We start from the raw sequence: 21,650 nt of genomic DNA on the forward strand, positions 1-21,650 counted from the left end.
GATTTAAACCATTGGGGAGGACAAATATAATTGAAATTGCATTTGACCATGAATTTGATTCCATGATATTGAGCCAATAATGCATACATATGCATACTGTAGGGACTTTTATGAGAAAAATGCCAAAGTTCATATGTAGGCTACTCAAAATATTTGGAAGAAAGGATAAAATAAAACTAATCACCAACACATGAAAGGGGGCATTATTTATTATACAAAAGTGTGGAAAATTCTGTTGGAATGGGGTTGAGCAATTTATGTGAACATAGGGTTTTTCAGTTTCCTTTATATTTACTTTAAATATTTTATTTGAACATTTTTATAAATTGTTTTTAGAGAACTCCTGAAAGGCACATATTAAAATATAAATAGACAGTCAAGTAATGGTAATTAAGAAAATAAATAACCAAGAGCAAAATAAGATATTAAAAAAGTTGCATGAGAATTCCTAAATGCTTCTAGATTCTTCCAAAAACATTTCTTATTAAAAAGTACACATATAATACGAGATTGGAATTTGCTCATTCTTATTTCTGGATTGTTCCTAGGAAGCTCCAATTGTCATGCGAGTTACAAGGTCGAAAACAAAATTGCCAGAACCAAAGAAGCCACAGCTATCATCGGTTTGTGTTACATGTTTGTTTTTGATCATATAGTTGTTGTTTTTTTAATTTGATTTATATGCCGCCCTTCTCCAGAGACTCAGAGCGTCTTACAATGCGTTAACAATAGCCTTCATACTTTTGTATATTTATACAAAGTCAGCTTATTGCCCCCACAATCTGGGTCCTCATTTCACCTACCTTTGAAAGGATGGAAGGCTGAGTCAACCTTGAGCCTGGTGAGATTCGAACTTACAGTAATTGCAGACAGCTGGTGTTAATCACAATGCTATCAGTCTGCTGAGCCACTAGACCCTTTATATTTGCATGTTACAGGTGATCCTCGAGTTACGACAGTTCACTTATCGACCATTTGATGTTGCGACATAACCCTCCCCCCAAGTATTTATAACACAGTCCCGAAGTTACGAATGTTGCAGAATCATGGCAATCATTCACCTTTACGAACGACTGCAGAGGCATTGCAATATTCGCCCTGCTTATTCCCCCCAACCCCCCGGGCTGGGTCTCCACAGGCACTAGACCAGTGGAGACTCACCTTACAAAGATCTTGCGAGCTGTTTCCCCTCCAGCCTCTTTGCCCCGGTTTCTTTGCCTGTTCCTGGCGCTCGAAAAGCAGAGCAGTGAGAGTAGAGGGAGAGCGGGACAAACATGTCCTGCCAGCTTGCGATCTTCCTCTAGGCTCCAGTTGTCTTTGCAAAAAGCCCTTGCTGCCAAAAATGGAGCCGGGGAGGGACGCATTTTGAAATGCCCACTCTTGTTACTGAAGCATTTTTTTTAATGCTTCCTGTTTGATGGTAGAGATTTAAGGCACGCACCAGGTAACTAAACAGAAAGGTTTAAAGGGCTGGATCAAAAACAGGTCACTGATGGAGTAAATCGACATCTGCTTATTGGCTGGAATTAAATGAATAACACAGTGTGATTGCTATCTTATTTAAAAAAGAGGTATGTATTTACATTTATATTTCTTTTTTTAGGTTGCATCCAGCTACACCAGTAAGGGCCGCAATCGGCAGATAGCTCAGCAAGAACAGAAGCAGATCTACATAGACAAACCTTCCAAACAAGAGAATAAAGGTCTGAGTTCTTTGTCCTTATTTAAAAAGGGCTTTGGTGGCTCTTGTGAATTTTGGTGAGGAAATAGCCAGAGGTTGGTAAGGCAGTTTCACACCACTGTAGAGCAAGAAATACATGATAACTGTAGTGTACGTTCTGCAGTAGTTTTAGTACCAAAATAACTAGAAAATCCCAGCCCTGACCAATTGCATAACATGGCCCAATCAAGTTTGTTTCACTTTTATCCTGTAAAAAAAAAAAAAAAAACTATCCTTGCCTTATACACAGAACATCTATGATTTTGGTGATTCTCATTTTTCAGAGATGCAGTCCGCCATCTCAAGAATCACACATGGAAGAACGACAAGAGCAACAGTGGCAGCTAAGTCAAGAATACCACAAGCATCACAACCAACTATAATTTCAGGTGGGCGAAATTGTACTAAAGTACTTTACATGGACAACTAAAGGTAAACAGTTCCTTGATGCAGGTTCGAATTCTAGTGACATATGAGCATAGCCATGCAATTTCCTTGGTTTGTCATTGCCTACTTCTAGGATGTTTCAGTTTGTATTTTTGATGGTCCTCTATCCAATTTATAATCGGGCATGACCTCACTGATCTACTAAGTGCAAATAAGATCATCTAGGTGATGCCACCTGCTTGATAATTTTGCTGTAGGCTTTCTTGAGTTGAATTCTGATTTTTATTACACTTCCAATGTATTTTTGTCTCTACTTCTATAAAATAATTATCTTCTATTGCTTTCTATTGTTATTTTGAGTTCCTTGTGGCAAAACAATTCTGGAATAATGTTCAATCTGTTCTGTTTTAGGTAATCTGCCACAGAAAAGAGTTGCAATTAAAGGAAAGCAGCAGAAAGAGATAATAAAGGAAAGGACAACAGTAAGTTTGTTTTTTCACGGTATAATTGTATTTCTTTTTTCATTTATATTGTAGTACCATATGTATGCTGCTATTATCCCTAATGGCAGCTCAGAAATCAAAACTCCTAACTTGCCTAAACTGAAATAATGAAGTTTTGCTGATTCAACTCATCTGAGTTCAAGCTTATATTCAGGCAAATCATGATGATGGAAATATTCCTCAATTGCTTGTGCTTTTTAAGTTAGTAGTTTTAAAATGCATCAGATTCTCAAATATGAGCTAGAGGCAAATGAAATTGGAATGTTACGTACTAATATTTTCCAGGAAAAAAAACTATGTACATGCGTGTGTTTAAATGATAAAGAAATCACTGTGTGTTTTAGCAGGTCATGCACAATACAAATAAAGATATTCTAATGGAACAAGAGAAAGAAGAGTTGAAGCTCCACCCTGCTAAAAGCAGTGAACAGAAGGACTTTCTTGACAAAGAAAACATGTCAGCACCCCCAAAAAGAAACCGCTCATTTGCCCCTCAGAATTTTGTCTTTAAACCTCCCAAAGGCTTGTCTACCTACAAAGTGAAACCAATGACCCCTTCCAGGGCAAATGTGTTCTTATCACCCAATCTTTCCTGGAGCCCCTCAGAAAAAAACAAGTAAGGATATCTTACTTCAGATTTTCTTATAAAGTATTTTATGAATCTGTTCAAACTGTGTTGATTCCCCTCCCCCCCCCACCGCCTTTCGTAAGGCTGCTTCAGGTTCAAGCTCATAGAGGAAACTCTTAAGGAAGATAATTATTCCAATTTCCTCACCTGTTAATTTCCAGTTCTTATTCCTGTTGCAATTAATTTCCTCTTAAAATGCCTCAACTTTATAAGGCTGTATATGAATTGGTTGCTTCTGACTATCTGTAGTAGTTTTCTATTTAGAGATCTCTGAAATATGAGGCCTAGGATGTCTTTCAAATGGAGATACCAAATCAAAACAGTATTGGTCTCTCAGATGGTGCAGTTATTTAACATGATTTTGGGAGTATACCTGTAGTAAAGCTATACAGAGACTCGGCTACAAGGAGCAAACTTTGAATTCAAGTAGGGATACAAAAATAGGACCACAACATTGATTTCATTATGTTTCATTAAGTTGTTTTCAACACCAACAAGCACATAAGTAGGCTTTTTCTGGGATGATCTATCTCTAACCTGTTCTTTCAATTTTCCCTAGTCACCCCAGTATCTGAGTTCATCCATCTTCTGCTGGGTTTCCTCTTCTCTTTCTTTCTACCTTTCCCAACGTTACAACCTTTCATGTGCATATCATGTTAAATTATATTATGGTGTGTAGGTAATCCACAGTTAAATTCACAGTCTAAGACTGGTGGAAATCTAATAATTCAAGTCCTAACCAAAGACTCAAGAATTATTAGGTCAGCGTCTTAAGAATATAGGCAGTTCCAAGCAGGTTAGTTTTTGGAGAGGTTTGGGGTTTTGTTGTTGTTTTAAATTAGGGTGTTCCAAGTCTGACAAATATTTTAATATTTCCAGACATTGAGGAAGTTCTTTAGATATTGCTCTGAGGGCTACAATCATGTTTGATATAACAACGGATTTCTTTTTTCGTATATGTTCAGTTTTGATCTGAAACTTCCAGTGTTTCATAATTTTATTATTATTATTATTAGTGAAGTCTACAAAGAGGAAACTAACCCCGAAGTCACAAAGGAAACCACTGAAGGACATCAATATGCCCTGGATTTATTGGAAGAAATTAAAGAAGGTATATCTAAGAAAACATCTATACCACTGGTGTTAAGAGACACAAATTTTAAAAGGGGGTGAGAAGTCCCATTGTGGATGTGCATTTCCCTTTAGGCAAGATGCCTTTTCTTCTACCTCAGTCTTTGATTTATAGTGCTGACATACAGTAGCTATCAGGCAGTGATGTGCTACACTTCAGTGAAGTGAAGGAAGTTCTTTGAAATGGGTACAGTGAACTGTGATCTGTTGGCACCTCCTTAATGAAGTTACCTTGTTACCTGGACTCTTCCAGGAAAATGTTCTTGATTTGAATACTGATAAGCCTACTTATGCTCAGTCTGAAGCACCTTGTTGGTACATCCTTAACTCAGACTCTGCAGCAATGCATCAGAGATGGGGATTTTGCTTTTACTCAAGTCCATTGATCTTTTGAGGGATCTCTTGGGATGGGATGAGGATGATGCAGTATGACTAAGGGTGCATCAGCCATATGGATATTATTTAAAGTGTCATTGGTGGAGGGCAATCTTTCTGTGTTAAGTCTATTTAGACTTAATTGTTACTCTATTTATTTTAAACTGTCAGAATATTAAAATTTAGCAATTAGATAGACAGGTTCCAGGACCAGCAAGCAAAACAAAACAAAACAAAAGACCATAAGCAGACTTGGGGTAACAGGCTACCCTTCATCCCTTCCCCTTGAATTATGGTAAAAAAAAAAAAGAGAAAGGCAAAAATGCAGCTTTTGGTCAACTGCATGTCATTGCAACTTTAAATATGCAAAATACTAATGCTTTGGCTAATATGGTTTAAATTTAATTGATAATTACTTAAAGAGCATCTACGGCCTATTTAGCTGCAGATTATATTCTTCCTATATTTAATGCAGATTCTACCGTTTTTCTGTATAAAATCATTCTTTTTCTAGAACGGGTGCCTAGTGAGATCAGGGATAATACTGCGTTCAAAGGTGAGAGCAGTGTGCAGCAACCAGATCTTCTAGCAAGTGAAATATCAGAGCCAACAACAAAGCTCCTGCATGATGTGTCCTATTTCAGGTTTGTAGACAAGATCAAAGGGATCTACAGTAATAAGCTGCCTGGGTAATAAGGATGCTTGTTAAAATACCTTCTTCAAAGAGATTCACCTTTGTATTAAAGTAAACAACAGATTAGCTATTCATGGATACTGTGGGATAGAAATGGTAACCAATCCATTTTACCTGCTTTAGGGATACATTTAGGGACGCAGTGGCTAAGATGCTGAGTTTGTCAATCGAAAGGTTAGCAGTTCAGCGGTTCAAATCCCTAGTGCCGTGTAACAGGGTGAGCTCCCATTACTTGTCCCTGCCAACCTAGCAGTTCGGAAGCATGTAAAAAATTCAAGTAGAAAAATAGGGACCACCTTTGGTGGGAAGATAAAAGCGTTCTGTGCGCCTTTGACGTTTAGTCATGCTGGCCACATGACCACGGAGATGTCTTCAGACAGCGCTGGCTCTTCGGTTTTGAAACTGTGTTGAGCACCGCCTCCTAGAGTCGAGAACGACTACCACATATGTGCGAAGGATACATTTACCTGCTGTTGTAATTGCTTGGAGTTTAAAATTAGATTGTATCTCCTTGTGCTATTGTGCACCAAAGACTATATACTTTTCCAAGCAAGCCCATTTCTGAAAATTATACACCTGTCCCACAATAGCATCTAAGCTGTCTGAGTGTGAACAGAGTGGTAGAAATGGCATTTTCCTTACTATCTATTCTCTTCCCTTGAATGAAAAGCAATCAAGTAAAATGGCTGGCAAAACAGGGTCTACTGAGTCCTATATAGCCTAGGAACCATCCTTGTTACTGGAACCATATTTCACAGGCTGCTACTATAGGCACTGATGCTTCTGAATTGCAACCTTAACCCTAACTAGCTGTTTTTTAAAATATTACATATAGGAATAAGCACATTCTGCCAATTCTTGTTTACAACAGGGTGTGAGTAGGAAAAGAAGCAGAAGAAGTGAAGCACGATTCTCAGATTAAGGAATTTTCATATGTCCATCTTTAGCCAATATTTAGCTTCATAGCGAGAAGTATTCTATGTAGTATAATGTGTTGCTTTTTACTTAAATTAATATTTTTAATTGCTGCTGTTGGTTTTGAAGCACTATAATCTTATACATTAGTCCATTTGAGTATCTTATGAGCAAAAAATTGGGTCATTAATTGAAATAATGAGAAATTGTCTGAATGTGCTTTTGTTTTAAAAGAAACATTCTTCAATTGGAGAAAGAGAGACTGACCTCATTTTGTCTTGAATGGGATAAAACTGTTGAAATGGATATTCCAGAGGAGGGTAAGAGAGAAAACACAGAAAGTGTTTGTGAAATTATTGTCAGAAATAAACAACAGCCTGAGTTTAACTGTGACTCTGGTATGCCTACATATCTTTCCTTTATTTATAGGTAGGTCTTGATTAGTGTGGTTAATGAATTCTTACAAAATAGTTGCAATATTCAAATTCACACTCTTCAAAGTGATATTTCTATAGAAAATATAGTAATTGGTTCAAACATGATAGGGAAAAAAATTAAACATAACTTTTGTAAGTATATTAATCGCAAAGTAAGGGATAAACATCATTTACTTATTTAAATTTATGGTTAACAAAATCACAAAAAGCAAAATGAAAACAAAAAAAAAAATCTCAGTATCATTCCTAAAGGCTAACTTACACTGACCAAAACATATTTAGCAGAGTAAACTGGACTGCTTTCTCTTTAAATCTTCATAGATATGCTGGTAGAGCGAGTTTTCATGCTTTAATCAATGTTAGGGCCTGCATTCATGATTTTTTTGCTTCACAACTTCTATAGCTTGAAAGATATCTTCAAATTTGTTAAGAGTGAACTTCTTCACTTGCATGTTAACTGTTTTCCTCGGGTAGATTTTTCCTGTTCTGCATTTTGCACAAAGTTCAGCAGCATCTAAAACTGCAGCTGTGTATGCACTAGCCTCAATTGCACGCCTTCTAGCTTTGCATTAACTGAATTTGGGCCATAATAAATCAGTTTACAATATGCATTAGCTTGAATATCACATTCAAACCTACATGAATTGAAGCCTATCTCTAAAGATCAGTGGTTTTAATTTATATACTGTTTATGCGACAAAATACTACTGGTTTTCCAGCAAAAGATCTTGTCCGCACAACCATTGGGCAAACTCGACTGTTGATGGCAGAGAGATTCAAACAGTTTGAAGGGCTGATAGACAATTGTGAATTCAGACGTGGAGAGAAAGAGACAACTTGCACAGATCTGGATGGATTCTGGGATATGGTAAACTTTCAGGTAAGTTTTTTTTTTTCAAACTGTTAAACCTCTGTTTGCCTTCAGCTGACTCTTTGTCCTTTTACCTTTACTTAATGGCCAGACCTTTGTTTAATCAACAGTAAACCAATCCTAACCTGATCATTCAGATTCTGCGATTGATTAAAAAAGGTAAATTAGAAGAAATATCCCAAACTGGGAAAAATGAAAGTTATAGAAAATACACCGTAAGGAAAATATTACTTTTCAGCTTGAACATGCATGTCCCTTGGCTGCTGAGAGCATACTAATTTCCACACACAAAGCTCAAGCATGTTTTGGCCATCATGTCAACTTGAAACTCGCATCATACAATAAAATTTAGGGTTCTCCAGCATGCATCAAATTGAGCAATCCATATTAAATTCTCATTCACCCAAAACACCAGGATACAAGGCAATGTTGCAAGACATTCCTAAGAAATGGTTAACAGTGTCTTGTCTTTGATGTCTTGGTGAAGCTATTTCCTAAGAAAGCTTACTATGCTTTTTAACACTTAATATTTTTTTTAATGTAATGTGGGGGAGGATTGGTAACCTGGTCCGCTTTAGTTTTGTTCTGCAACCTTTCTCTTCCTCAAATAGGTAGAAGACATAAATAAAAAATTTGAGAACTTGAAGAAACTTGAGGTGAATGGGTGGCAAATGGTGGATGATGCTCAGCCCCACAGACCTGCCAAGGTATGATACTCTTTGCTGGTTCTGCTTTTAGGGGGTGATTTTTGCATGGCACATAATTACTGAGGCTATTTCTGAAAGGCAACTTTCTTGAGGATACAGGCAACTGCACAAAAAGGTACAATAAAGTTTCTCATGGAGCAGAATTTTTACTAAACTTAAGCTACCTGTTCATCTTATGGAAACTGTAACTCCTGTATCCAAGTCTGAGAATTGCACAGCAATTCAGATAAAAAAAAATGGAAAATGTGATTTGTAAGGGCATAGGCATGTTCGCTGCATCTGTCAGGGGTGTTGTTGTTTTTTAATGACACTGCCTTTTCCTGAATTGGCATGGTATCTGTGGAGCCCCAGACTCCACAGTAGTGGTGCCTCCTTAATGTAGATCTATACTGTCCTGGGACTCCACCAGCACTGTTTGAATTCAGAAAGTCACAGCTTCTTTAAGGAGGTGACATCAGGTGCCATACTGAGCATATGTGAGTGAAACAATCAAATATTGCTTCCCTGCCTCCTTTGCTTGCCTCTTTTATGTTTCTTCAGTATTGAATTATTTGGAGTGGAGATGCATCTTACTGTACTTTATAAAACTTTGTACATCTTGAGGGCTAATTAATTGCATTGCCATCCATATTCAGGCTGACCCTTAAGTGTAGTGAAGTACCACTTTCTTTTCCAACTTTCCTTTTTGTTGCCACTTTACTTCCTGGCTTTTGGCCTGCTTTAGGTTTTCTTTTTAATACATTCTATTGCCCCCTTCACCCATTTTCCTGTAAGCATCAAAAGTTTTCTTCTTGTAAACAAATAGGTACATTGATCATTGGGATTTTGATCTAAACTTCTAATATCTGACATGTCATTTATATTTCCAGTGAATTTTAAAATGTTTTGAAGCTAATAAGACCCATGATTGATCCTTTGGTTGCTTGCCTTGATATTCCTGACTTTCACTAGCTGCTAAGAATAGCTTAATGCTTTGTGAAATCTGATAGGGAACTGAATAATTCACTATTCAGTGCTGAATATATCAGTATTATAGTCAGTTTGAGACGGATGACCTTTAAATGTTTCCTAGAAGTGAAGCCATCTCATATCATAGTTTATCATTAGAGAGCTTAGAACTGGACATCTTTGTGAGTCAGAAAGTAGGGTTTGGTAAATATACCATGACTAGCAGTTCCAACTTTGGAATTGTAATACATTTTTATTTTGAAAAAAACCTGTTTTTCTGTACTATTTACAGTACTTTTATTCCTGTTAATAAACCATTCTACAGTATTGCCTGATTAGTCAGGAGAGGGGTTGGCGGAAGTATATGTCCTGTTGGAGGTATATTTTAACTTTCACATATCGCAGTTCTGAGTCAGAACCTCAGCCTCTGACAATCCTAAATAAAAGTTATCTTTTTATTTCCTACCTGAAATACTGTCTTCTCTCGTGAGATATCCCCTGGGAGAGACAAACCTTTTGGATTGGTAGACATGGTAGAAATTTTGAAAATATATTTTGGGCATCCAATCATGGATTGGGACAGAATCGCACATTCATTCTGTGACTGCAGTGATGGAAGTGCCTATTCACAAAAAATGATTTTCCCAGAAAGCAAATTGGTAAGGCTGTTATCCACTACTTTATCATTTATCTGGACAGGAGGCCATACTTCCTAGCAAAGTTCTCAGCAAGGATTTTTGGTTCTAAATTGATTGCGAGTGGTTTTTATATGTTTGTATATTGGTTTTTAACTTGCTTTTATTGCATTTTTTTTTTTTTACCTGTTGTGAGTTGCCCAGAGTTGGTTAGATGCATTGGGTGGTTGTACAAATTGTAATAATAATAATAGCATCAGGAGCATGGGTTTTGTTTTTATTTTCTTTGGATCATATGCCCTATACCAGTGTTCCTCTATGTTGGCAACTTGAAGATTTTGGTTGGGTAAGGAATTCTGGGAGCTGAAGTCCACACATCTTCAAGTTGCCACGGTTAGGGAAACTGCCCTATACTCTGTAGACTACTCAGGATTGTATTCCGATGTCTAAGATGTCATTGGAGTTGGGTCTGTGGTTCCCTCTCTGATGGAGTGAAGGAGCCGTGTCTGCATGATACAGGCAGGATCTCTAGCGAGGTCTGATTGCATTCCCTGTGCCCTGAGTTTTTGAAGGCAGGTGATTATCAGCTTTGCCAAGGTATCTTTTGATTTCCAGAAAAAGCCCATCCTTCGAAGGACAGCCAAAGCAGCAGGGGGGTCTGCCGAAAGGAGAGCAGCCAGAAAACGCCTTGCATCTGTAAAAGCAGCCATGAAGAACAAGACAAAAGAAGGGTTGGCAGCAGAGGCTTCAGGCCAAGAAGCAGAACGGATATTTGATGGAGGGTTTTTCCAAATTGAATCTCCTGCCAAACTCTTTCCAGGTCAGTCCAGACCACTGCCTTTGTGCAAGAATATATGTATTATGATGATAGTAATTACAGTAGCTACACCTTGCTGACTTCACCTTTCCTGAAACTCCCATGGGGTGGGGAATCTTTAGCCATCTCTACTTAGTACATGCAGTATTGGATAAATTGGTTTTAGTTGGAGGAAACAGTTAGGTGACCAAACAGTGGGGCTTCACAGATAACATTCTGATTGTATTCAAAATCCTATTGATAACAAGCACAATGCCACAATAATATTGTTATATGATTATGGTGCTTCTCATCCAATAGTATGTAGCCTGCTACATTTTATATAATTTGTAGCTTCCAAGCAATCTCCAAAGGCAACCTCCCTAATACATATATTTATATTATTTTTTAATATTTTATTTTGTATTATTTTGGTTACTCACTTCAAGACCCTGGGTATGGATGAAGTATTCTACCCCCTAGGTGATGGGAACAAATGGGTCTTCAGACATCCACATCCCAAAAGTAGTGTGCCTTAGAGCGGTTGGTAGCTAATTACATTAGTCCTCAATTTACAATCATTCATTTAGTGACCACAAGATAGAATGAGACTGAAAAAAAGTGATTTATGACTGTTTTTCACACTTACAAATGTTGCAGCATCCCAGGATCACATGATCAAAATTTGGATGCATGGCAACTGGCATGTATTATGACGGTGGCAGTGTCTCGGGATCATGTGATCACCTTCTGCGGTCTTCTGACAAGCAAAATCAATGGGGAAGTTAATAATTGTGTTACTAACTTAACAACTGCAGTGTTTCACTTAAGAACAAGAAAGGTGGTAAAATGGGGCAAAACTCAACAACTGTCTTGCTTAGTAATGGAAATTTTGGGTTCAGTTTTGGTCATAAGTTGAGGACTATTTTATCAAAGTTGAAATAAGGAATTTAAAATGGGCACAAGGATTTTATTTCAAAATAGTCTCTCCACTAGCTGCCCACTCCTCCCTTTGATTTTTCATTGTATATTCTTGGTTTAAGGAACATCTTCCAATCCCACGTATATTGTAAATACTTTTCTAACTTTAGTACAGAACATTTGAGAAACAGTTATAAACTGTTGAGGAAACTGAGCTTCCCAAAAGAGGGATGCCTACAAATGGAAGCTTTTCATCGAGACACTCCCGCTCCATGAATACTGGCAGCCTCTTCTGCAGTGGTGGCAGGAAAAGCCTCCAGCACACAAGTCAAAATCCCAATGTGGTATTTTGGCTCTTGCTTTCCGGCTATGTTTGGTTATAACCAGATAAACCCAGGTTTAAATCCTCATTCAGCCATGAAGCTTATCTGGGGAAGTCAATTTAATCTATCTCTCAGTTGTGAGGGAAACTGCGTGGGACAGCTGGAGAATGCCTCACTATTGGTCAAATCTTCTGTTAACACTTTTCAGATTGTTTTAATAGAACATAGAATGTGAGAAAAACTAATTGTGAGGATGATTTAATCGTGTGTGTGTACACATTCATATTTCAAGCATTCAGAATCCTTTCCCCCATATTTTCTGCAGATGTGGGGCCCAGAATCCAAAATTTATCACAGATAACATATTAATATAATACAATATTCAGTTGCTCACTCATCTATTACCTATAGGCCGGACTCCTAAATCAACTCACAGGATTTCCCGGTGGACGACCCCAAGGTCTGCCAATAAGGCTTTGCTTCAGAATTGTGCAGAGATCTGTGTTTTAAAGCAAGGCACATCAAGTACGTCCAAAGCCGTTCCTCCTTTTCCAGAACCTAAAGCATTTTCAGATCCTGCTGGAACTGACCACCTTGGCTCCACAACTGAAAAAAGGTATGCAGCTAAACTGGCCCTTTGCTTTGGGCGGTGCAGGAATAACAACCCTTTTGGGGAGATCCAGAGGAATCTCACAGCACAATTGTAGCTTTTGGGTTGCATGAAAGATCACTGTTTTTTTCACAGCAAAATATTTCTTAAGCATTCAGATTACAGAGCATAATTCTTGCATAAGGGATTTGCCTTTAGATGAGCTCCATTTCAATTTCATACCACAAGCATGCTGGGACTTTTGAGCAAATGGTTGTTTTCTTCTTTCAAGCCAGAAACTTCTTTCTGTATTTTAGCAATCCAAACTAAATTTTTAATCCCTCCATTGTTCATTAAAAAATACAGCGTATTTAAACTATCCTGAAACAGTGACTGTAATTTTTCTGCTGATGATATCTAACAGATAAAGTTTTTAAATCCTCCTGTTTCAGCTTTCTAATTTTTACAGCAATTATGTTAAACCTAATTTTTATTAATCATATTGTTTGTTTTATTAAATTTAAATTAATAAATTAATTTTATTAAATTAAATATGGCTGATATTTCCAATTTTTCCTAAGTTGAATAAAATAGAATCAGGTGGTGAGAATGCATTCATTCTTACAAATATGCTGGGAGAAATTATATTCATTTTAGAAGTACTGTTAATGGTATCTTTGTTTTAATTCACACTCTAAACTTCAGTTTTGTCTTTGTTCTTCCAATACCTTAAAGTTTGAAGAGAGGAAGTTTGACATGCCTTTGTAAATCAATTCAGACTCTTCTCAATTGGATATGGATCTATTCCTGGTCATTATAACTTATTTATTTATTTATTTATTTATTTATTTATTTATTTATTTATTTATTCAATTTCTATACCGCCCTTCTCCTGAAGGACTCAGGGCAGTGAACAGTTAAAATAACATACATATAAAATATGAATATAAGATGATTAAGCCAATTTGGTTCATCGGTTAAGAATTTTCAGCATAAAGATTTAGAAAAATTAGAAGAGATTTATGCCAGCTCGGCTTGGTGAAATAGAAAGGTCTTAAGTGCACGACGGAAAGTACGAAGATCTGGGATCATTCGTATCCCTGGGGGTAACCTGTTCCAAAGGGTAGGTGCCCCCACAGAAAAGGCTCTTTCTCTGGGAACCACCAGTTGACATTGCTTTAGTGATGGCACCCTGAGGAGGCCCACCCTGTGGGAGCGTGCTGGTTGGTGGGAGGTTATTGGTTGCAGAAGGTGGTCTCGTAAATACCCAGGTCCTAAGCCATGGAGCACTTTAAAGGTAAGAACCAACACCTTGAAGCGCACTCGGAAGACCACCGGGAGCCAGTGCAGCTCGCGTAGGAGAGGTGTTACATGTGAGCGCCATGTCGCTCCCAATATCACCCGCGCAGCTGCATTCTGGACCAGTTGGAGCCTCCGCGTGCACCTCAAGGGAGCCCCATGTAGAGAGCATTACAGTAGTCCAGACGGGAAGTGATGAGGGCATGAGTGACTGTGCGTAAGGAGTCCCTAGAAAGGGTCGCAACTGGCAAATCAGGCGAACCTGATAGAAAGCTCCCCTGGCCACGGCTGTCATATGCTCTTCTAAAGACAGCCGCGTGTCCAGGAGGATACCCAAGTTGCGAGCCCTCTCCGTGGGGGCCAATGACTAGCCCCCAATAGTCAGCGATGGTATCAGCTGGCTATATCGGGACGCCGGCAGCCACAGCCACTCGGTCTTGGAAGGGTTGAGTCGGAGCCTGTTTCTCCCCATCCAGATCTGCACAGCTTCGAGGCACCGGGACATTACTGCAAGGGCATCATTGGGGTGGTCTGGGGTGGAGATGTACAGCTGAGTATCATCAGCGTAAAGATGGCACTGCACCCCAAAACCATGGATGATCTCCCCCAACGGCTTCACATAAATGTTGAACAGAAGAGGTGAGAGGACCGACCCCTGCGGCACCCCACAAATAAGGTGTCTTGAAGTCGACCTCTGCCCTCCTGCCAACACAGACTGCGACCGGTCAGAGAGATAGGAAGAGAACCACCGTAGAACAGTGCCTCCCACTCCTAGCCCCTCCAGCCGGTGCAGCAAGATACTATGGTCAATGGTGTCAAAAGCCGCTGAAAGATCTAATAGAACCAGGATAGAGGAGCAACCCCTATCTCGAGCTCTCCAGAGATCATCAACCAATGCGACCAATGCTGTTTCAGTGCTGTGCCCAGGCCGGAAGCCGGACTAGAACGGATCTAAGTAGACAGTTTCATCCAGGTACTGTGGGAGTTGCTGTGCCACCACACTCTCAACAACCTTTGCCACAAAGCGAAGGTTGGAGACAGGAAGGTAGTTTGCTAGAATAGCCAGGTCCAGAGAGGGCTTCTTGAGGAGGGGCCTCACCACCGCCTCTTTCAAGGTGGAAGGCAAGAAACCCTCACACAGAGAAGCGTTTATAATCCTCTGGAGCCAGCCTCATGTAACCTCTCGGGAAGCAAGTACCAACCAGGAGGGACACGGGTCCAATAAACATGTGGTTGCGTTCAACTTCCCCAGTAACCTGTCCACATCTTCAGGGGTCACAGGGTCAAACTCATCCCAAATAACATCCTCAAGACTCGCCTCCATCACTTCGTCTGAACTTACCCAGTCAGAGTCCAAGTCTTCCCGAATTTGAGCGATTTTATCGTGTAGATATTGTGCAAAATCCTCAGCTCGACCTTACAAGGGGTCTTCCCGTGCTCCCAGATGGAGGAGGGAGTGGGTCACCCTAAACAAGGCGGCTGAGCGATTATCTGCCGATGCAATAATAGGGGAAAAATAGTTATATTTTGCTGCTGCTATCGCCACTAAGTAGGTCTTAATATATGACCTCACTAGTGTTCGGTCAGATTCGGAACGACTGGCTCTCCAACTACTCTCTAAGCGTCTTTTCCAGCGTTTCATTTCCCTCAACTCCTTGGAAAACCACGGAGCCAGGCAACTTCGACGCCGGGTCAGAGGCCGCAAAGGCACAACCTGATCCAAGGCACCAGCGGCCATCCTATCCCAGGTTGCCACCAGGTCTTCAATCGAGTTGTGAGCTAGAGTCTCAGGAAATGGCCCAAGCTCCATCTGGAATCTGTCAGGATCCATCAGGCGCCTGGGGCGGAACCATTTAATCGGTTCCGCCTTCCTGCGGTGGGGTGTAGCAGACAGAAAGTCAAGCCTAAGGAGAGAATGGTCTGACCATGACAAGGGTTCGATGACTATATCCCCTATATCTAGGCCATTCAACCACTGGTCAGATACAAAAATCAAGTCCAGAGTGTGTCCCCCCATGTGAGTAGGGCCATGAACTAACTGGGTCAGGTCCATGGCTGTAATGGAAGCCATGAACTCCCGAGCTGCCTCAGATGTTTCACCTATGGACGGCAGATTGATATCTCCCATGACAACAAGCCTAGGAGTCTCAACCACCACCCCGGCTATTACATTGAGGAGATCAGGCAGGGCTGCTGCTACGTGGTAGGAAGCCAGGTACGTAATCAGCAGGCCCATCTCTAACCCATGACTCCACTTCATGAGAAGGGACTCAAATCCGGCTGTCTGAGGAACAGTGGCTTCCCTAGGATCAAGACTCTCCTTTATAATAACTGCGACCCATACCCTGAGACCTTGGCTGATGGAATGCGCGGAAACCTGGTGGGCGCATCTCTACCAGGGGGACTCCCCCTTCATGGCCCAACCAGGTCTCTGTAATGCCCGCCAGGTCCGCTCTCCCCTCCTGAATTAGTTCACAAATTAGGGGAGCTTTGTTAGCCGCGGTCCTGACGTTGCGAGACTCTGAGCAACCCAGGGAACAAGAAGAGCTTTGGGGGTCGGAGCATGACACCGCTTGAAGACAGCGGTTGCGTGCTCCCCTAGCATGATGTGGCCCCCTGCTCCCATCATATCTGCCCCTCCCAACCATGACCTTGATAGAGCAACCTCTTTCCATACAGGTATTAAACCCCTCCATTCCCAGATCCGCACATCTTATGGTATAACTCTGTGCTGGATCTGGCATCCTCTTTAAAAAATCATATTTTAACCCCTCCCTCTGTGGGTTGCCCCCCAAATCCACATGACCTACCCTGCTCCCATCTACCCCCATAATATAAAGTCCAATGAATGCCAGAGGAGCTGGGGGAAATGAATGGGAATGTACTGCTATTATCATAATAGCAATAGCACTTAGACTTACAGTATATACTGCTTCACAATGCTTTACAGCCCTCTCTGAGTAGTTTACAGTGTCAGCATATTGCCCTCAACAATCTGGGTCCTCATTTTACCGACCTTGGAAAGATGGAAGGCTGAGTCAACCTTGAGGCAATGGGACTCAAACTGCCAAATAATCCTACCTGTAGGCTACCCATTGATCTCTGGTGGGCACAATGGGAATAGAATGCTCAATTAATTAGTTTTTATGCTGTGATGTTTCTGTGCATCGTATTGATGTATCCAAGTTGAGGATTTGCAATTTAAAAAGGGTTTACGAACTAGGGAGTAATATCGTTTCAAATCTGCACCTCTTTGTTTATTTTCTCCAGTGGCACTCAAGCAACAGAGGAACTGTGTGCTAGAACAGACAAAGAAGAAATATCAACTGTAAGTATTATCTTTATTTAGCATGTCTTTCTTTCATATCAGCATGTCACAAAATTGTTTTCTGTTGGTTCAGAAATTGGCACTGCAGAATTTTCTGGAAACATGTCTGTCCCATTAGGCAGAAAATCAACTCCACATGAAGACCAGAATGATTTTCATTGAGATTGGTTATAAGAATCTTGCAAGTCAATGCAAGATTGACTTGGGCTTCAATGCAATTGGGCTTCAGGCGCGGACACAGCACAGAAACGGCATTGGTCGCTCTGGTGAATGATCTCTGGCGGGCCCGGGATGGGGGTTATTTCTCCATCCTGGTCCTACTTGACCTCTCAGCGGCTTTCGATACCATCGATCATGGTATCCTACTGCGACGACTCGGGGGGTTGGGGGTGGGGAGCACTGTTTTGCAGTGGTTCTCCTCCTACCTCTCGGGTCACATGCAGTTTGTCTGGGTGGGGGGACAGAGATCCTCCCCGAAGCCCCTCACTTGTGGGGTAACTCAGGGGTCGGTTCTCTCCCCCTTGCTCTTTAACATCTATATGAAGCCGCTGGGTGAAATCATTCGCAGTTTTGGGATGAGGTATCATCAGTATGCTGATGATACCCAGCTTTACATCTCCACCCCAGACCAACCTAGAGATGCCCTTTCCGTGATGTCTAAGTGCCTGGAGGCGGTACGGGTCTGGATGGGTAGGAACAGGCTCAGACTCAACCCCTCCAAGACGGAGTGGCTGTGGTTGCCGGCATCTCATGGTCTAGTGGCCCCATCACTCTTGATGGGAGGGGAGTTGCTTACTCCCTCTGAAAGGGCTCACAATCTAGGCGTCCTCCTGGATTCACGGCTGTCCTTAGTGGACTATCTGACGGCCGTGACCAGGGGGGCTTTTGCACAGGTTCACCTGGTGCGCCAGTTACACTCTTTCCTAGACAAGGATGCCCTCCGTACAGTCACCCAAGCTCTTGTTATCTCTCGTTTAGACTACTGCAATGCCCTCTACATGGGGCTGCCCTTGGGGTGTACCCGGAGGCTCCAGCTGGTCCAGAATGTGGCCGCGTGGGTTGTTACAGGAGCTTCCCATTACTCCCTTGTTACACCTCTCCTGCGTGAGCTGCACTGGTTACCGGTAGTCCTTCGGATCCACTTCAAGGTGCTGGTACTTACCTATAAAGCCCTACATGGCATGGGCCCGGGGTACCTGCAGGACCACCTTCTGCCTGCCCCCCCGGCCCTGTGCGCTCACATAGGACTGCCCTCCTCCGGGTGCCATCGGCCAGACAATGTCAGCTGGTGGCACCCAGGATGAGGGCGTTCTCTGTGGGCACACCGACCCTCAGGAATAGGTTACCCACGGGGCTCTGGATGGCCCCCCGACCTCCGCTCTTTCCGCCGTGACCTGAAGACATGGCTTTTCCAACAAATTTGCTGATCTGATGGATGATTTTTAATTGGGAGATTTTAATTGATTATTTTAGTAGTTATTTTTATTGTTTTCATCGTTTTAACTTCTGTGAGCCGCCCCAAGTCCTTTGGGAGAAGGGCGGCATATAAGTATAAGAAAAATAAATAAATAAATAAAATAAATGATTCTGTGCTGCTGCTGCTTTTTATATTCCAGTGGATCAGGGAGGTGTCCTTCGGAGCCACTTCTAAATATTAATTTGTTTCTCAGGACTTAATAAATCTTTTAGCCCTTTTTGCCTTCTTAACAGTTCTTGCACATTTCTGTCCAAGTCATCTGCTTTATTGTGTACAGAAGTAATGCCCTAAAAAGGGGTGGCTATCTTGTTTTTTCATATAAAGGGGGAGTGCGATGAAATGCTATGAAAGTGAAAGCTACTTTTTTTAAAAAAAATCTTGGTTAAATCATTCATTCATTCATTTGGTTTCATTCATTTAATGAAAATGAAAAAGGTCAGTTTATGCCCTTGCATTAGTGCCAGTCAGTGATTTAAAAAGATCTTGTCTTCATTTTTCTGTATTCTAAAGCAGGGGTCTCCAACCCCAAGGCTATGGCCCACTACCAGGCCTTGAGCAGTTTGGAACCGGGCCGGAGAAGTAGCGGGCAAGCGTGCCCATTTGTACAAGCAGTGGGTATGTGTGCCGACCACTTGTGCAAATGGAGTTGTGCATGTGCTTGCCCCTCCTCACACAGAACCATCTTCCCTGCCAGTCCGCAAAGCCGGAAAGATTGGGGAACTCTGTTCTAAAGAGTGATCCATTTTCATTCAAGGTCCTTGAACTTTATCTTTGCTTCTGAATCCAGGATGAAGAACCAATCAGCTGTGACAGGAGCTCATCCTCAAGTGACATGGATGTTTACCAACTTAAAGAAGAAGCTTCAGAAATTGGAGATGAGATGAAGCAGACCACAATAGATGAGGTCAAACAGGGTTTTTTTAGTCCCGCAGAGAATTCTCGGGCTGCAGAAACTTGTGATCAAGATGAAGTACAGCATACACCAGAACGTAAGTAAACTTGGTGGATTTTCTTGTGATAATTAGTACAAAGTCATTTCAAAATGAGATGGCAGCAAATAATTTAAGAAAGAAAGAAATTCTTTGGGTGATCTTATAATCTGAGATCATGTAAGAATTATTTGGGAATCAAATTTTCAGAGCTGTCTGCATGTTTTGTCATAGATGTTTTAAGTTATTTTGCTTCAAGCTGCTGATAAAAGCTGCTGGCTGCAATTTGGGCATGCCTTTATATAAGTATGTCCTCACTGCAATCAGTATAGAAACCATTTAAATTATAAATAATAATAATAATGTGTTAGAGATTTATAAGGTGAAAGCAGTACTAAATAGTCTGCTAAGAATGTTGTCTACATAAGTATCATTTATTTCAATTGGAAGCTTCCAGATGATATAATTAATATCTATGTATAACTTAATATGCATTTTAAAATATTTCTCTGAAAATGAGATTTTATTTTCCAGGCTTGTCCTGCAATGATGGAATATTTGATCTCCAGGTAAGTTTGCTTGAAGTCAATTAGATGTTACTAATTAGATGTTACTTGAACTATACAGAATTACATTTTGGAAACAATGCATCATTAAATAAACATGTTATTATTTAAGGATGCATTATCTCTATGGTAATTTTGTGATGCAAACCTCTTTAGGTGTAAGGGCTCATAGACACAGTATATATGAGGAGGTATCCATGCAAGTAGAAACTTTGCATTTGTCAAAATTCCAGCTCATATAGAAGCCTCTTTGTGCAACACAGTTTCAACATACATAGATTTATATGATGCGTACAACTTTTGCGAGGTAGGCTGTGTCACATGCATGACACCAAAGGCAACATTTCGAGGTAGCCCTTATTCTAATTAACTATTGACTTTTCACAATAAAAAATGCCTAAGATTAGTTTAGGTTAAATATATCTGTTTTTATTGTAACAATTAGGATGTATAATCAGAATTTACCAGCTCCAAAACTAATTGCTTACTAAAGATGATTTATGGTGCACCTAAACAAAGCACGTAAAACTTTTTAATAGGAAACGGCCTAGCTAGTCTTATCCAGCTTTATCCTTTCTTACAGTAGCATCAATTTACTGCCTGTGCATATGAAATATGACAGCTTCATCACCAAAAAGAGCTGGGGCCCAGCCCCCAAAAAGCTTGCATTCTGAATCTGAACGTTGCAGGAAAAGGGAGCACAAAAATTTAGTTGGGACAAAATTGAGCAACAATTCTTATACAATTTCCCCTTGTTTGATATCCTTCATCTATCTTGCATTACGGCTCTCAGTATTTTCAAATAATATGGGTATGAGCACACGATAGCTTCACTTGGGACAAAACTGTATTAGAATCATGATATAGATTCCACCGTGGAGTACTGTCTAGGAAGCAGTATATGAGTCAAAGAATCCTCATTGCTGTATCAGCTCAAGGTTGGAGATGAGTGCATAGATTCACATATCTGTCCAATGAAACTCAGATGGGAGAATTTTTTTTACATCTCTCAGTCTATTTATTGCACAGCTTGTTAAGCTGATTTTGGGGGCTTTTAGTGATGTTCCATACATTAGCACTATTAGGAAACATTTATACAATTCTTATTAAAATTGGAATAGAGGCAATTTAAATTGCCTTAAAAATGGCAGCAAATATTTCTATCTGAAAGCTCAGCCACAAACCAACAGCTTGATGTGATTTGGGAAGACTTAAATTTTACCTGTATATTAAGTGTATATCTTCTGCCCCACAGCCAAATCTGGATGTCAGCCTTTTCTTGACTCCTCTAAGAAACAAGACTGAAAATTGCATTTCAGCTGATTCATGCAGCAACCTTATTGTATTCTCTCCTTTTCCGGACAAAGAGAAATAAGTACACAAACAGCAGAAGTTTTCTTTTCTTTCATAAGTTTTAGTTCTGTTATTAAACTGAACTGCCTTTTCAAAAGTACACTTCTTGGCTTGATCA

At 40.4% G+C, this 21,650-nt stretch overlaps 1 protein-coding gene across 3 annotated transcripts in view; it reads left to right on the top strand.

The window, feature by feature from the left end:
- Window positions 1-21,629, top strand: part of DLGAP5 (DLG associated protein 5) — a 32,674-nt gene extending 11,045 nt beyond the window's left edge. For 2 of the 3 annotated variants that reach the window (XM_070942751.1, XM_070942759.1), the window contains exons 4-19: window positions 549-623; window positions 1,604-1,703; window positions 2,005-2,109; window positions 2,519-2,589; window positions 2,955-3,226; window positions 4,255-4,349; window positions 5,259-5,388; window positions 6,588-6,673; window positions 7,510-7,670; window positions 8,273-8,368; window positions 10,567-10,771; window positions 12,403-12,607; window positions 17,150-17,207; window positions 19,472-19,673; window positions 20,148-20,182; window positions 21,435-21,629. In XM_070942751.1, the coding sequence (XP_070798852.1) occupies window positions 549-623; window positions 1,604-1,703; window positions 2,005-2,109; window positions 2,519-2,589; window positions 2,955-3,226; window positions 4,255-4,349; window positions 5,259-5,388; window positions 6,588-6,673; window positions 7,510-7,670; window positions 8,273-8,368; window positions 10,567-10,771; window positions 12,403-12,607; window positions 17,150-17,207; window positions 19,472-19,673; window positions 20,148-20,182; window positions 21,435-21,554 (2,016 nt within the window). In that variant the 3' untranslated portion in view covers window positions 21,555-21,629. The remainder of the gene's footprint in view (window positions 1-548; window positions 624-1,603; window positions 1,704-2,004; window positions 2,110-2,518; window positions 2,590-2,954; window positions 3,227-4,254; window positions 4,350-5,258; window positions 5,389-6,587; window positions 6,674-7,509; window positions 7,671-8,272; window positions 8,369-10,566; window positions 10,772-12,402; window positions 12,608-17,149; window positions 17,208-19,471; window positions 19,674-20,147; window positions 20,183-21,434) is intronic. The other variant, XM_070942766.1, reaches the window with a different exon arrangement.
- The last annotated feature ends 21 nt before the right edge of the window (window positions 21,630-21,650 follow it).

This window comes from Pituophis catenifer, unplaced genomic scaffold (genome assembly GCF_029215685.1).
Source record: "Pituophis catenifer annectens isolate HBS135680 unplaced genomic scaffold, rPitCat1.0.hap2 SCAF_1, whole genome shotgun sequence".
Taxonomy (NCBI): Eukaryota; Metazoa; Chordata; class Lepidosauria; order Squamata; family Colubridae; genus Pituophis; species Pituophis catenifer.